The 17,005-nt window shown below is 44.1% G+C and overlaps 1 protein-coding gene across 4 annotated transcripts in view; it reads left to right on the top strand.

Moving 5' to 3' along the window:
- The window catches only part of PPP1R12B (protein phosphatase 1 regulatory subunit 12B), a 126,305-nt gene that overhangs the window by 37,700 nt on the left and 71,600 nt on the right, over positions 1–17,005 (top strand). For all 4 annotated transcript variants that reach the window (XM_075115894.1, XM_075115895.1, XM_075115896.1 and 1 more), the window contains exons 4-10: positions 1,005–1,164; positions 3,623–3,767; positions 5,358–5,432; positions 7,919–7,998; positions 8,557–8,702; positions 12,990–13,099; positions 16,274–16,471. In XM_075115894.1, coding sequence (XP_074971995.1) covers positions 1,005–1,164; positions 3,623–3,767; positions 5,358–5,432; positions 7,919–7,998; positions 8,557–8,702; positions 12,990–13,099; positions 16,274–16,471 — 914 coding nt within the window. The remainder of the gene's footprint in view (positions 1–1,004; positions 1,165–3,622; positions 3,768–5,357; positions 5,433–7,918; positions 7,999–8,556; positions 8,703–12,989; positions 13,100–16,273; positions 16,472–17,005) is intronic.

Genomic DNA, 17,005 nt, shown 5'->3' with positions numbered 1-17,005 from the left:
TGAGATTCGTCATCTCCTTCATATGTTTCCCTGAGTCAGCGAGCTCTAGTCTGATTAATCTTGTATGGAGCTGTATTGTACTTCTGATTGATATGTTGTCCTTGCATGGCATCGTTATCATGAAAACTCCACTTACAAAAACAAGTCTGAGACAGTTTTCCCTCTCGTTGGTTTAGTGGCGCTTGAGGCAGCCCACCAGCCAGACCCACCTGGCCTCTCCACATCGTAGCAGTTGTATCCTAGGGCGGGAAACTCGTCCCTCATGTTATTGGAAAGCCCCACAGACCGTGCCTCTGCTACGCCAGATGTGTGTATTGATGAACTGACTTGATCTGACTTCATCTAAAGCAGATCTCTTAAGCCATCCGAGCAGATTTTTTATTTTATTGGCCTTCTTAGCCCCCAAATGATTTAGAATTGTATTTTGTCAGAATCTGGTGGAATTAACTAAATATTTCTTTCAGTGTGCCTGGCAGGAATGGCTCTGGTGCAGTACGGGTCTGCGCGTGTGCAGCTTGCCGATTGTAGTGCGCTTTGAGGGGGCACGCGGTTGGGTTGTGCTGCTCCTGCAGGAGACGTCTTCAGATCTTCTGAAGCTCATCTCTTCAGATCTCCGCTGTAGATTATACTCTCACCATAGTTTAATTCAGTTTGTTAAGCTGTTGTTCATGACTTTATTTCAATCTAGGACGCTGCATATTTAGAATGCAATCCTTCCGCCCATAGTGCACAGCTCACAGTTGTGCTAGTAGCTAGTTGGGCTAGTTTGCAACCAGTGGCTCAGCTTCCAGATTTTTTTAAGTCAGACAGCTTTGAAGTCTCTGTCAATGACGCAGGAGTCCTCCCAGCTCCTAGAAGATGCTTTTGCTGATAATTTTTTTTTTTTTGTGGAAGATTGCAAATAACTTATCAATATTGTATAGCAAATGAAACATAGGGTGATTTTAACAAGTACGTGAGAGCTTTCACTTGATAATCTCTCCTTTTGTGCTTCGCCCTCTTAGGTGTAGACCTAGACCTGGCAAGAAAAGAAGAGGAGCAGCAAATGCTACAGGATGCCCGACAGTGGCTGAACAGTGGGAGAATTGAAGATATAAAGCAGCCTCGCACAGGTGCCACGGCTCTTCATGTGGCTGCGGCCAAGGGCTATTCTGAAGTCATGAGGTAGGAGCTGCGTCCCAGGGCCGATGCATGGAATTAAGGCTGAGTTTCATGAGGAACACATCTAGCTTTATAGTTGAGAGAAATTTGTTTCATACTGAGGTTTTCAGGCTGCTATTTCTCAAAAGGCGCTGTAAATTTATGCACCCAACCAGAGCGGCTCACCTAGAAGTACATAGGCACTGGAAAATTCCCTTTCATACCTCTAGACCTTTAAGGTGATGAAAGCTTTTCAGAGAGCGAGACATAAATTAGAAGGTTTAATTTTCACTATGAGAGTAATAGATTTAGGACTAGCGAGTAAAACAGGATTAGGGGATAAAAGTATAATTTCAGCCCTCAAAGTGGCAGTACATGCTGCATGACAATCACAAACACCCTAACGGTTTACATGTCGAGTCTAGTGGAAAAATGCAGTGTCCACCCCTATCTCACTGTCCCCTGCTCCTTAATGCTACTGCTCCTGCAGCCATCAGCAGCGACACAGGCATTCCAACACGTAGCAGAACTGCTTCTACTACTCTGGCACTAACAAGCTTATTGTGAACATAAACTTGCCCAATGTAGTGTTTCCTGGCAATAAAGCATTAGTATTTTTACAGGTAAGGTCAAGTTACGGTTTCCAGCAATAAAGCTTTCTTCTTGACTCTTCATGTATGGGTAGAGCTGCCCATAAGCATCAGCAAGGTTATTCTATTGCCCACATTAAAATCCTTACTGGCAGTGTTCATTGGTCTTGATCCTTAATGTCACAGTTTTAAGTGGCATGACTTGACGTGTAAGAGATGTTTCTTACCAAGCTCTAGTAATTTTGTTGTTCTCGATGTTTCCTATTTGTATGCATTCGTTAGAGCTTATAATTAAGTTTTAAGCTGTCTGTGCCTGTACCATGCCCAAGAACACTAATCTAACACAGCGCACAAGGACTAGAAGTGTAGGACCTCCTGAGTTTGAGGTGTTGGTCCTGTGGACTTTCGGTGGAGCGTTGTATACCCAGTACTCACCCATGAAGGCTGCGTTCACTCTTTGCGGGGTGACTAGTTCTGGACAGCTACTCCGTGGCATTAATTGTTATAATGATAAACAGAGCTCATGAGAGCTGACATTGTTTCACTCTTGTGTATTTTATGGCCACCCTGAAAGTTCAAATACAAAGCTTCAGTGACTTAAACCAAAGGGGCTGAAAGCCAGGAGCTGGCTAACTCTCAAATGAGATGTGGAATTCGCCTGTGACCTTGACTCTCTTAGCAGCTATGTTCCTCCCTTTTGCCAGCTGGAAAATCAACATAAAGTCAGCACCTAATTTAAAATTTCTTTCACAGAGAAGCACACTGCTGCTATAGGATGACTGTGTTTTATTTAGCACGGTAACGCATCAGTGTAAAGCCGCTCGTGCCGTTCGGGGGTCGTGCCGCATCTCCTTCTTGCTGCAGAAAGGCAGCTCTGCATGGTGGAACTTCCCACAGCTGAAGTTTTCAGCAGCACTCTTACCAGACCTGCAGAATTCCCCTGGGATGTTCTTCAATATTTAAGCAACTTGGATAATAGTCAGTTTTGATACGTGAGCCGCTCAATGCTTTCATCTGATCACTGGCGTACCAGTGCACATATGCCTCTGAAGCTTCAGACTACAACTGGCTCTCCTCTGTTTTGTTTTTAAATATTCAAGCTGCAGATGCTATGCAACACTAGCGCTCTGCTCTGATAGAGACGGGAGCGGGTGGAAGGTGCACAGCAGAGAACGTGATGCGAGGGTGTTCCCAGGCAGGTTCACCTGGGTAAGGTTTGCTTCAACTGTGCAAGGACTAGCCTGCAAAAATGCATTTTGGGTCGTTTAACCCAAATGTGGGTTATTTAACTTACAAATTTCACATCCATCGCTTACAGTAACGTCACTGCTTCCTACCTGGCAGTCCTGCTGGCACCATCTCCCCGTGGGCCGCTCCTGCGGCGCGGCCTTGTTCTCTGGCAGAACCGAGACTGAGCTCCAGTTACCACACGCCCCTTTTCACGCCAGGTGCTGTGCGGGACTCCTTGTTATGGAGATGGCAGCCTGCGGAGACATCGTTCGTTTGCTTAGTGCCCGAGCGGGTCTGGTGTGTCTGGTCCGTTGGAGCAGGAGCTCAGACTGGGTCGCCAATGCCAGATTAGAAATTAAGGTGTTCTCCCCGTTTAGGACATGCTGAAAGGGAACCTTATCAATTAGACACGTTCCAGCAGGTTTTACAGCAAAGTCACTTCTAATTTACTGCCCTTTTCTGTTACAGTTGCAAGCACATCAAGTGCGATGTTGCTTGGGTGAATATACAAGTTAAGAAACTTGTTTGTTCAGAAACTTGCTTGTTAAGAAACAACTCGCGTATTGTGAACCGTGTTCACACCGTGCGCCTCTATTGTGAACTCTTATGTGTCGAGAAGTCACTGTCAGGCGGGCAGAAACCAGTCTTGCTTCTTTCCTCAGGCTCTTGATCCAGGCTGGGTTTAATTTGAATGTCCAGGACAATGATGGCTGGACTCCGCTGCACGCTGCTGCACACTGGGGAGTGAAGGAAGCTTGCTCCATCCTGGCCGAGGCCCTGTGCGACATGGACATCAGGAACAAGCTGGTTAGTATGCGCAGGTGTTGGCACAACTTATGCAATGTATTTTAGAGCGAGATGAATATCAACTTTATTGCCTACCACTTGCTCCAACACCACGACGAAGTTACACGGTGAGCAGTTCTCCTGGCGTGTGCGCTGGAGCATTTAAAAGCATCAGAAAATAAAGGATCTTGACTGGAGGAAGGCAGAAAAGATTTCAAGTATTAATGGAAGAGATCAGTGATTAAACTTCAGGACTAAGATTGTAAGAAAGTACGGGGGCTGGTCTGTGTCTTCCTCATTTAGTGTAATCCTGGCAAATTAAACAACAACAAAAAAAGAGTCTCGGGGTGCAAAATAATGTGCTAATATTAAGGTATAAGGCACTGAAAACTAGTGAGCCCTTGAGAAAATGGCAGATCTAAATCTTTCTTGTTCTATTACATTGGTCATAAAAAGGGAAATTGAAAAATTGACTCAGATTCATGAGAAATGAGTGAAGGAAAACGGGATGGAAGGGAAAAAAAAAGAAAAGGAGGAAAAAATTCCTTTTCCATCCTAATAGTTAGAAGCTTTTCCTTGAAGAGCCCATGGATTTTCAAGAGCCGACGTGCGCTCGCCCAGGGTTGTTCTTTGTGTTCCCCTCCCGCTGCGACGTCCAGGCAGTGTCTGTGAGCCCTTCCTGCGGGAGCGGGTTCGCTTGTGCTGGGGCTGCTTCTGGGGGAGGAAATGAGGTTGTTCGTACTTGGAACAGCCCTGGGGAGCGAAAGCAGGCAAGGGAATTAGATAAGAAAATGAGGCACTGTATGGTTTGAGTGCGTCTGTCTGTACTGGAAACCGATGTAAAAGGAATTGCTCTATGGGAAGGAGCCATGTTAGGGTGGTGAGCATCCAAAATACGGGGGATCTTTTTTGGTTTAAGTGCTCTCAGGTGCTTTTCCAAAGCATTCAGCATGTGTGTGGGTTTTGAGTTGTGCTAGACTTGAAAAGAAACACAGCTGTATTTGCTGCATTACTGGCTCTTTCCAGTCAAGGGCTGTTACCTCGCTAGGTCAGGTGGCTGGGGCAACCTGTATTTATTTGGTCACTAGCCATCAGGTTTCATTACGTGTTGTTAATTAAATGGTTATTACAGCTTTATGTAACTGATTTCTCGTTTGGTGCCCCAAAGTGATTCTTCTGGCTTGTTTTATTCTGTAAATGGCCATGGATGGGGAAGCGGCTCCCACATGTTTTGGCCTGCTGCTGACTGGCCGCCTTTCAGGAGGTCCCGATACACGGTGGGACTGGTTGATCGCATTCCCTCTCAGTACAAGTGTGTCCTTTTCAGAAACCTGGAAACTCAGATACATTAGCCCTGGCTGTTAGATTTGAGCAGCAGCCATCAGGGAACTGCACGACCACGGTTAAGGTTGCTCTGATCGTGGATGGAGTCACAGAACTACCATCGCTGTCCCTTGGCTTTCCCTGCTCTGGAGCGAAACAGAGCATGTTCCTCGGCGTTTGGGGAGGGAGGGGCATGTTCATTTTTGTTCTTCACTGGTAAATAGTGCTTTTTTGAATATTAGCACCGTGCCGTATCGGATATCCTCTTGTCTTCTGTTCCCGCACCAGGGCCAGACGCCATTCGACGTGGCTGATGAGGGGCTAGTTGAGCATCTAGAAATGCTGCAGAAGAAACAGACTGTGGTGAGTTTCCGGCAGATCATCTTCCACCTCTCCATGTTCCATCTCTCCAATTACCTTTTCACACACGGCTGTTCTCTAAGACATATGGTGGCAACAGGCACAGGAAGCTGAGGCCCAGCTATTATTTTTTACGTTAGTCATTTGGAATCTTTAATTACACCAATATTTTTAATAGCTAGAAATGTAGAAAGCTGGATGTCTGCATCCAGGAGGTCAGTAGCGTGCTGACATGCAGAATTATGTAAACTGATAAGGAATGTACAGTTCGTCTTTGGAATTGTCATTATTCTGCAGTTCCTTTTGTTAGCTGGAGGCTCTCTAGCATCAAGCTGCTCTTTCCTTAATGAGGGATAACCCAAGGCAACTCTGTGTTTGCATCTAAGGAAATGTGCTGTCAGTGTTGAGAAAGAGATCTGTTGCCATGTCTGCCTTTCTCACAACTTGGGAGACTTTGAGTGAGAAGAAATTATAAACTTCAGGGAATTCTGGACCAAAAAAAAATGGTGATTTCAAAACCATGTTAAATTGCCATTTCATAATGCACTGGAGATATTGGAAGGGGTTATAAGCAGAAAGTTGGCATGAAAAAGGAAAACAAAAATATGTTTTGATCAAAGTAAAGCTAGTCGTTAAGCCAGAAAGTTGATTTTGGGATTGCATTTTTTCCTATTTCATCTGGTCTACTCAATTATCTCATTTGGGTGCTTCCAAAAACCAAACCAACCTTCTTTTAAAAATAAATAAATAAATAAATAAATAAATATAATTTAAAACATTGGATTCAGGAACAGACATAATGAGAACACTGCTGATAATACCCGGCAAAGTATGTTGAGGAACTGACAATGTGGGTGGTAGGACTCAAGCTCTGATCACAACACAGCTGCTGTCATCCTTAAATAGCATCCTTAACATTCACAGAAACTTTTTAAAAATTAATCAGCTTCTTCCTAAATGAGGTGTTGATAAATACTATCAGTGTTGTATTTTGGATTTCCTCCTATCTCACTACACCAGGATTCTGCAGATAACTGCACTCCTCAGAAGAAAAGGAAAGGAAAAAGCAAAACAACGACAAGAATTTTTTTGGCTGGGTGTGAGCCCATTTTCAGGCCGGCTTTGCAGGGGCTAGCAGCCCCCCTCGTTCCCCCTGTAGTAGCACTATATAAAGGCCTTCTCCATTTATTGATAAGCTCTAGTAGGACTGCGAAAAAGAGAAGAATCCCGGATTTATCACTTTTTTTTTAAACAGATATGATTTTTTTAATAGAAACTTAATAGAACTTTATCATGTGTGTTTATAATGTGCCATTTTTATCACTTAAAATAGAAAACTTATATTTGTTAAGGACAAAAGAGGCAGTTCCATGACTTTCCTCTAAGTACATTATTTCACTTTCTAAATGTCTCTCAAATCAGGTTTCTTTTTTTAATCTAAAGCTTGTAGCAGAACAATATGCTGTCCTCGCTAAAAGATTTGCTGCTGTTATTGGAGAGAAGAGGGGATTTTGTTTGCTGGAAGCAATTAATTTGATGTGGGTTTGGATTTTTTTCCTAATCTCCGAATTACCTGTGAATGCAGCAGGCTGTTTCCTGCACTTCCCTTTGCTGTGCTCCAGCAGTTTGTTCTATGTAACAACCTACTGTACCCCAGATTTTGGCTCTTCACTGGACACCGTGTAGCTTTTCCCACATGCAGAATTTGCAGAGCTTCTGCTTCTTGTGCCTGGTGTCAGCCCCTGTCAAAAGAGAAAGAATAACTAGGCTAGACATGACACAAAGAGACAGCCTTAAAAGTGAGCCTCTAATTGCCAGCCCTTTTTCTACCTCAGCTGTGTCTGTGCTTCTGGAAGGTACCGAAACAATTTTTCGGTTCCTGTTTTGTCCATCACTGGCGACGGAATGAATATTGCCACTCTCCGGGCAAAATATTTCAGTTGCTGTGGTGATCACAGGTATTCTTGTGCGGTGACTTAATGCTGGCATTTGAGAGATTTAAGAGGTGACCCATCGCTTGCCTGTACGGGACCTAGTTGAATGCTTTCCTCCGAGAGCAGTAATAGCTACAAAGGCAGCAAATTTTTAACTGAATCTAGCGTGATTTCATGGGCATACGAACACATGTGGGCAGACCTCCAGTGCTGAGTCTGCGTGGGCAGGCGCAGGGCAGTGCTGTGGAAGTCAGGATTTGACTCTAGGTCTCAGCAGGGACCACTGCAGACTTCTCTGAAGGTTTTATTAAATTGCAGCTTGAGTCTAAGGACACGCTGGGTGTGTAGCTGTGCTCTTACGGAGCTCTTTCCAAGACACCCAGTGCTCTTGCAGATGTGCATCTGTTGAATTGGCCTGTTAAACAACTCCACAGTATTTTTCATCTAATGAGGTTGGGATGACCCTATGCTGTGGTGATTATTGGATTGTGCTGAGGTGGCTTGTTAAGATGTCTCTTCTCATTCTTTCTCCAATCTTCCTGGACTTTTTGACAGTTGCGAAGTGAGAAGGAGACGAGGAATAAGCTAATTGAAGCTGACATGAACGGCAAGCCTCAAAGCGGACTCTTCACCAAGTATGTCTCTTTCCTCTTTGTTGAAAAGAAGCTGCTCAGAGTAATGGGAGACCAGCTTCATCTGTTAGCAGTCAGCTGGCCTCAGCTGGTTTAAAAAACATTCACTGCACTTCATTTTGTGGTTTCTTTTAAATTAGAGCACGCTCAAATACAATTTGAGCTGTTTCTTAACGTACCCGCCCATGGTGGAACAAAGAGTCGGGCTGGTGCTTTGTCCCCCAGCTTCTGCTCCCGCTGTGTGCCCTCGGGCTGAGACCTGCGCCTTGGCCATTGCACAGGGCCGTGCAGCCCAGCCGGTGGGTTGTGTTGCACTAGGGAAAGATACAGCACATTTATTTTTTTGACCGAGAAATGCTTGTAAACCTAGGAAATGTGAGACTGGCATTGGAATCCATGGCAAATGGGCAATGCTGGAAGTGCTGGGATGTCGAGTCCGGAGGTGGATTCTGTCCTTTTGCTTGTTCTATATGTAGCAAATTGTGTCTGTGTGTTCCTGAGAAGCAGAACTCAGAAATAACTCGCTTGCCTGGTAGTCCTTAAAATTTCTATATCTTGCAGCAAAGAGAAGATTCTTTATGAGGAAGACACGCTGAAGTCCATGGAAATGGAGGATGAGAACAAGGACTCTAGCAGTTCTAGTTCTGAAGAAGAGGAAGAAGCTGAAGAAGATGAAGTTTCAGAATCAGATGCTGAAAAGGAGTCAGGTAAGACTTAGTACAGTCTGGGATTTAATAATTAGCCTAGCAATGTTAGGGGATCAGTTTGAGAACTGTGTGTTTTTGTTGGTTTTTTTTAGTTAAAGACATCCAGAAAGCCTTATTTCCAGTGTGTATGTACAGAATATGGAGAACTCTGTTGCGAGTGTACTAAAAAAGCTGATCTAAATGCTGACTCCAAGTCACCATAATTAAAAAAAAAGAAGCTGCAGATAGTATTTTAATTTCTACTTCCAGCTCACTTAAAGTCAGGATAACACATTGTTCACAGGTTGTTCTTAAACAGCAGGATTTTTCTCGTTGGCCAGTTTCAGGATGATCACTTCAGTTACTGTGGGACGGTAGAAATGCAACTGAACGTGTAGGAAGGTAATAGCCTGTTGTGTTTGGGTCGGAGAAATGAAATGAAGGGCTGAAGCTGCTCTGTGTAATTACAGAGATGTGGAACTTTCTTCTGCCTGTGATGTATAATAATTGCAGAACATAGTGGAAAATAAGGATTAAGTATGTTGAGTCACGGTAACCTTTATATTACAGCACATTGCTGGCATCCTACTTCGTTTCAATCTCATTCTTTTTCCATAATTTCTGAGGCTTCCTTAATTAGTTAAAACAGCGCATATGTGCAGCACAGAAATTTTAAAATACTTAATTTTACAGTAAGTCAAGACTAACTTGTACTTAATATTTCTGCAGAGAGAGATGGATGCAGAGACTATGATGTGTTTAATGGCTAAACTACTTTTAACGTCAGCTCACTTGGCCAATAACCCAGGATTCTAATAAATAAGTCCTTGCAGAGAAGTGTAGTGTAAGGTTTTGTCCTGCTTCTTGTGCCAGTAAAGCTGTCACCGGTGTTCTATTTCTATCAGTTATGATGTTTATCACAGTATGAAAGGTGTTGAGAATCCTGGCTGGTCTTCGCAGAGCTGGTAGTTACAGAAGCTATTCGGGTATGACAGTAACCTGGTGAAATAATCTTTTGGCTTTTAAATCAAGCAAATGTCGTGGGGAAGTCAGTGGTAGGAACAGGCATGCAGTAGAAGTCACATTTATTGGCTCCATAAATAAAGTTTTACTGGACAGCAGCCCTGTACAGCTGTGTGCCAATTCTTGTAAACATGGTAGGAACCTGACCAAAACACCTCTGCCGCAGGTATGGCTGTAGGAAGTGGAGCTGTGCGGCGTTTAACTGAGTCAGGAACAGCGTAAGGTCCTTCAGCAGGGGAAGTGCTGCAGCACTCGGCATTAAATCTTGCGTAGAGCCAGAGCAGGTCTTTTTATTGAGTTAATTCACCGAGCAAAGTGCATTATATTAATCTGTTTCAAACCAGTAAAGTTGAAACAAATCAAAGACAAAAACCACTCAAGTAATGATTAAGCATCAAGCTTCAGGCTCTGTTACCTGTGCTCTCCTTTCCGAGAGAGATTATTGGCTCCTTTGAGAAACTGCAATCCGAGTTGATCCTCACCTTGTGAACTTCTCCCGGGGAGCTGTGAGAAGCTTTATTAGAGATGTGAAAATCTCCACTAAAACAAACATGAGCGTGCCCGGCTGGATGTAGGCACAGTTGTCAGTTGTTGCTTATGTGAATGGGGGCACGTTTTTGGTACTCTTTTAAAATAAAGTTCGTGAGATAACAACGTCAGCCCACGTGTTACAGGAGGATCCAAAGAGAAGTAGGGATGAAAACAGTGTTTTACAGAAAACGGTAAATGCCACAGTATTACTGATTTAAAACACAATCTTAAGAACGATTATGCTTTATTACCTGCTAGACAGTTTAAATGCTTGGATGGAGAGAGGAGACATGTTTTTGAAGACATGGGAATGGTTTCCTTGTTCCTCTTCATTTTCTTCTGAGATTTAATATTCACATAGCTCTGTAATTCTAAGTGGTGCTGGAGAGAGAGAGGATGACTGTTGTCCTAAAGTGTTCAAAGGCCAGATGAAGGAAAAAAAAAAAAAAGCCAAAATATTGTTATGAGTGATCTTTTTAGATCAAAAAAAATTAACTCTTTTTGTAACTGAGCATAAGGTGAGAAAAAGGAGAACCTGGCAGTATAATACAGAAGTTGGTTTGAGGTATGTTTTGAAGGGTCTCAGGTTGCGATAGATTTGTGGAATTTGCAGAGGCTGTGGGAGGAGGAGAAATTTGAAGAGGTGAGCAGTGAAATAGTTGGAGCGCCTCAGAGAACCGTGTTTCTTACAGTCAGTCAGAAATCGGTATTCTTCAAACAAAAGAAGCTACGTGCTGTGATGCCATTTTATTCATCCTGAGGACAATTAACAATTTGGCGTTGGGTCATATATGAACAAAAGAAGGATCAGTATAAAATTCTCTGATCATTATCTGTGTTGGTAACTGTTACAACAGGTAATTATTGTGAATCAAAGCAGGCCAGGGAAGCTTTCAGTGTTTAAAAAAACAAAACAAAACAAACAATCAAAAAACAGCAAAAAAAAGAAACCCCCAAAAAATCTTTAAGAAAACCTACATTTATGCCAAATCAACAAAATTTTCAGTCTCACTGAATTTGTTTTGGGGAGTTTGAGCTCATTCTGACCTGTTTCCCTTGATTGGAATCCATAATGTTTATTGCTGAAATATTAGTAAAATAAAATGTGGGATCCTCCCCTAAAGACAAGGATGCCTCTGGTCGTGCAGTCGCTCACGCTGCTGGTACGAGGTGCCTGTCCTTCTGCAACTGACCCTTTTCAGTCACATTGCTCACAGTTAGTGCTTTCCAACCTGTCATTACCACTTAAGCCTGCGCCCTTGTAATTAGGCTTGACCTTAAAAGTTGACCTCTGTACTATAAACCTCCAGAACAGGCTACCAGTCACCATCTAGCCCTGTAAAGCCTGCGGGCTTCCAGGTCAGGTCTGTTCTCCCCTTCCTGCAACGCTGAGGGTTCTCCTGTGTTTGTCAGGCCTCGCTCTCAAGAAATCAGCAACTGGCAAGTATGCAACTCTTCGTCTGTGCGCATCTCCGTGGGCTGCTGAATGCCAAGTCAGGCCTGCAAGAAGTGGGTCATCTACTGCCCCTTCCTAAAAGGGCTGTTTCAAAGTGCAAGGCATCTGCGCATTAGGCCCAGGAAGAGAAATACTCTGTTGAGATTACTCTGATGGTTGTTCTGAGAGAACACAAAGCGAGGGAGAGGTGGCTCAGACTTCAATATCACGCAGGCCTTCCTAGGGGAGATGCGTCTTTGTTTCTTTAGTTCCGGACCTGTCAGTCCTGCCAACTGCCCGTATTTTCAAATGTTGCTCTTGGCTTGCTCTTCTCTGTTTTACTGTTTCCTTTGACTCCTGTATTCTAGGAATGAGAACATGTGTTTCAGAAAGATTGCTCTCCATGCTCCAAGGTGCCATCCCCACTGATGCTCCATACCAAACTGCTTTTAATACGTAATAGAAGATCTTTATTCGCTGCACATACCTCACTTGCTACTACTGTTTGGGTGGTTGCACTTAAAATGACTTTGTTTTTTCAAAAGCACGACCACTCGTAGCTGGGAGAGGAAAACATTGTTTTGTTGCTGTAGATACATGGTTTCTCAGGCACCTTGCAAGTGGCTGTGTTTGGTAAATAGTCTGTCTTAGAGCCCTGTGCACTCCTGCCAATTGAACCTATTGCCTGAGACAGAGCTCTGCTTACTTTCCCCCTGGTAACATCTGGTGGATGTTCTTATGTCAAGCATGGTGCACAGATACAAAAAAAATCTTAATACTCGACGATAGCACTTGTCTAACAAGCACGGGGCCAGCTGTGAGCTTCAATAGTGTTTGCTCAGTTTGCTTTGAGCCCTGTTAAAGATTTTTGTTGGGAATAGTCCCGGCTTCATACAGGAAAATGGATTTTGATGCAGAAGACCAGAAATTCTGGCCCCCACCGTAAGCAACTGCAGCAGACCATGCAATGAAATCCACCACCAGGCCCACGCGGGGACAAGGGCTATAATGCGTATTCACGTGCTCCAGAAGTCTGTTTGTCCTCCTTAAGGTGCTTTCTGCAAAGATTTTGCTTGTCTGTGGGGACAAAGTCCAAAAGCTTTGCCTGGCAAATGTATCTGTCATATTTTTTAGTAAGTAGAAAGCCTCCTTGCAGAAAGCCCTGGTTAGCCTTGGCACTGACATCGGCTTTATGGTCTAAGGTGTACTGAGGTCACAGCAGCTCTGAACTTGAGTTTAGTGCACACTGTGCTTGTAAATCAGGGCCTTGGAAGTGCAATACTGAAACATTTGGTTTCTCTTCTTGTTTAAAATTGTAGAAAGGAAGGAAGAGCCCTTTGCCAACCACTCCAGCCATGAAACCAGGCCTAGCATCACTGAGCAAATACCACCACCTGAGTCCAACTCCTTCACTGCATCTGCCAGAAGAGTAAGTGAATTTGGAATCAATGGGGACTCCAGCAGAGCTTGAAAGCAGTAGGTTTTTCTGGGAAATGGGTGCTCTGAAACCAATTGTCAGAGGAGTTGTGAGATGTGAACTTGGGAAAGCATGATAGTGTGCAATTTTGATAAAGCCGCTGTCTTAACAACAGTATAGGACTGGCACAAAGGAGGACGTTTGTACAGTAAGGTTCTTCTTGAATCTCTTAACCTCTGAAGCAAATTGCGCTGTTCGCAAGAGAAACCCTGCCTACGGCAAGTGCTTTGTGCCGCTGTCGGTTCTGAGATGGCTGGTGCCAGTCTCTTACCAGCAGGGGATCTTTCACCAAAGCTGGCTCCTGCTCATGGGTCAGCAGCACATTTGGCATCATCATCTAAAGTGCCTTCGACTTGCCAAACTCAGTTGATCCAGGGGCATGATGTTACGGCCCAGTAAGCAGAGAGGAGAAAGCTTGCATCTGACTAGATAGCTAGGCTATGAAAGCTTTTCAAAGGTGAACAGAGTTACTGAAATTTTATCTGAATCCTCCAGCTCTCACATCACTCAGCTAGATGGCACCAGGAGACTCTGTGTTCTGCTGAGGGCTGGTATCTTGTGTTTCTGGTTTCTTTTTGCACCAGAATATGGAGGACAGCTATACAAGGCAGGCACCTTGCCAAAGTCTGAGGCACTAAGTACATGTTAGAGGGAAAAATGTTTCTTGCTTAGTCACAGTTTTTTATTTTTGACGTGGTACTAAGTCTAACTTCTCATCCAGATTAAATGAAGCGGAGCTCGTCTGGGCATTCTTCAACTCAGGCTGACTTAGCAGGGGAAATATTAAAGGTAGAAGGATACTGGGAAGTGGGAGCACTTCAGTTAACCTGTTCCCAGATGTAGAGTATTGCTCTCACTTATTTGAGCTGTTTAACCTGGAATAAGGCTGTTAGGATACAGAAGAGGACCTGTGTGGAAAGCAGTGACTAATTTGACCTCAATCACTTAAGATCAGCTACTTTACCTCTCTTACCTTCTTGATTCTTCTGGAACTCTCTTTGTCAGATTGGGTTTTATATGGGAAAATACGAGTGCTTGTGTTGCCCTCCATTTGTGGAGTTATTAATACTTGCTGTTTCAAGCAAGTCAGAAATTACAGAAGGCAGCTTTTCCTGTGGATTTGAGCTTTCTCTGAAGGAAGTGTCAAAACTACATTAAAGCATTAGAGCTGTGTAGCTCAGTAGACTGGAAGTGCTAGAATTAGTGGAGTACAGGAGATTGTGCATCTGCATTAACATAACGTTAGCTAAGAAACACTGCTAAAATACTGCAGTGATAATTTTATCTTGGCAATCTTGAGTCAATGAGTTTGAGGGCAGAGCTCCCCAGTAGCTTCATTTATTCTGGATAATGTCAGATATTTTGTTTTATATAGAATAGGGTATAATAATGCTTCTATCAGCTTCGACTGAAACCCTTGTCTACCCCAGTATCCTGCCCTGTGACCATCAAAAGGTACTAGAGAACCTAGCTGGACTTCTCTCCTTCCTTCTAGCAATTTACATTGCAGGGACTTGCTGAACCTGTGGTATTTTTTGTATTCAGTCCTCCCTGTTAGACTTTTCCTCTGTGAATTTATACAGTCACGTTCTGAGTGCCCATAATGTTTGGGATCCTATAATGTCCAGTGGCAAAGGGTTCTTCAGCTTAGTTACATATTATGCAGATCTCCCTGCACCGGTTTCTTTAAGCCCGCCACACGCTGGTTTTGTTTGCTGCCCCTAATTCCTTTATGGGAAGGAACAAGGAATGATTGAGCCTTATTCACCCTTCTGTGTGCCACTGAGGACTTTGTGTACCTTGGTCATATCTCATCCTGGAGACTCGTGATACACTGAACAGCTCCTCACACAAAAGCTCCTCTGCTCTACTGGTTCGTGTTGCCTCTCCCTGAATCTCTTCCCCTTCTCCTATACTGCTTTTGAGCGTGGAGCCGAGCTGTGCGTGATATCCAAAGTGTGTTTGTACCCTGCAGTAACACAGAGGCGTACTGGTGTTGTGTTTCATCATCTTTTATTTTCCAATAATTCCTAATGCTTTGTTTGTTTTACTCCCTGTATAACTTGGTGTTGAGCCCCTGTCTTTGTAGAAGTTCCTCGTGCAGTGCCCAGGCTCCATTCTTGAATGGCTGTAGACATCATTTTGTAAGACTGGATAACTATAACTGCAGCTGTACATTTAAGGAGCTGTATATTTGAGGGATAATATATGCTTGTCAGAAGTGCCTCATATAACAAAAAGCACAAAGGTCCATTCTGTAGCGTGTGTAGAATATGCGGTTACCTGACTGTGGAAAGGTTTAAGCTAGAACTGGCCTCTGCAAGCGTGTAGTCCAACCTCCTGCTCAAAGCAGGGCCAGCTTCAAGCCTATGTCATGTTGCTTTGAACTGCCTGAGCTCAGCTGAGTGTTGAAAAGTCTCTGAGGCTGGAGATGCCCCGCTCTCTTGCTCCCTGTCCCAGTGCAGCATCGCTCCTACCAGGAGGTATGTCTGTCTTCATGTCAGTTGGGATTTCTGTTGTTGGAACTTGTATCTGTTCCTCCTTCTCCTTTCACACTGTAGACTGTTGAGAAGGAGTCTGGTTCTGTGCCCTCTGTAAACCCCACCCCCAAGTCGCGGAGCCATCAAATCCTTTCTTTGCCTTCTCTTTTCCACGCTAAACAAGCCAGGTTTCCTCAGTCTCTCCTCTTATGTGTCGTGTGTTCCAGCTCCATGATGATCTTAATGGCTTCTCCAGTTTGATCTGTGTAAGGGTTTTATTTGCAGCTAGTCCCAAAAGAGTCGATTATTTTTTCTGGTTTTCTGCCTTTATTGAATAATTCCCCCTTCCTAAACGGGTGCTAATAAAAGCTTCGTTGTTCCTTATATTTTTTAATGCAAAGCTGGTACTGGGAGCTGCACAATGGCACAAGATCTCTTTCACTGTCTGTCCCTGGGGATGAGGGCACTACAGCAGTTCGCATCCCTGTGAGCTCACCATGAGCTAAGCAGGAAATCAAAGTCACTCCATCTCATGTTTACAGGTGTAGCCCAGAAAAAAATGGGGCTTGTTGAAACACTTCCAGAACTCAGATTGTGCCTTGCACTGCTCTTACTTCCTCCAAGGGTCCCTTTTTCTCCTCCACAGTTCAGTTGGCTCAGCAGGTCAGACGAGCAGAAGGATGAGTCACCTTCATCGTGGCGGCTGGGACTACGGAAGACTGGCAGTCACAACATGTTGAGCGAAGTCGCTGCTACTCGTGAGGCACAAAGAGATAAGACTTCTTCTATCTATCGTTCTTCGTCAAGCCCTCGGATATCTGCATTATTAGACAACAAAGAAAAGGTGTGTATTTCAGGAAAGATGTTTCGGGGCATCCCCGTTGAGCAGACTTTACCTCACAGGTTTAAGACCCTTTCCCTTTTGTTTTGAGCTATTGCTGGGTTTCGTATCGATAACCAACTTAGGTGTCTCTCACTCTTTTTTTCTTTTTTTTCTTTTGAAAATTATTCCTATCCTATCAGTTGTTCTTGCAGAAGTGGAGTTCGGTGCCCCTTTGACCTAATCCCTCTCATCCCTGTTTGGAGTGGGCTGCCACGGTGAACAAGGGATGCCGGTCCGGCATGGCCTGTTCTTCACCAGAAATACCTAATCCAGACAGTAGCACATACTCACAGTGGAAATTCTCCTCACTGTCATCTGTGTGGGTTCCTCCTGTAACCACCAGCTGTATTTGTGAATCCCATCCCACGTATTCACTAGCTGTAACTTTGCCCACAGGTAGGTGCCCCATCCCTGGAAGCATTCCAGGCCAGGCTGGACGGGGCTCTGAGCAAACTGAGCTAGCTGAAGATGTCCCTGCTTGTTGCAGGGGTGGGG

Source organism: Phalacrocorax aristotelis, chromosome 21, assembly GCF_949628215.1.
Source record: "Phalacrocorax aristotelis chromosome 21, bGulAri2.1, whole genome shotgun sequence".
In the NCBI taxonomy this organism is placed as follows: domain Eukaryota; kingdom Metazoa; phylum Chordata; class Aves; order Suliformes; family Phalacrocoracidae; genus Phalacrocorax; species Phalacrocorax aristotelis.
This window is presented reverse-complemented; position numbering and strand designations above follow the sequence as displayed.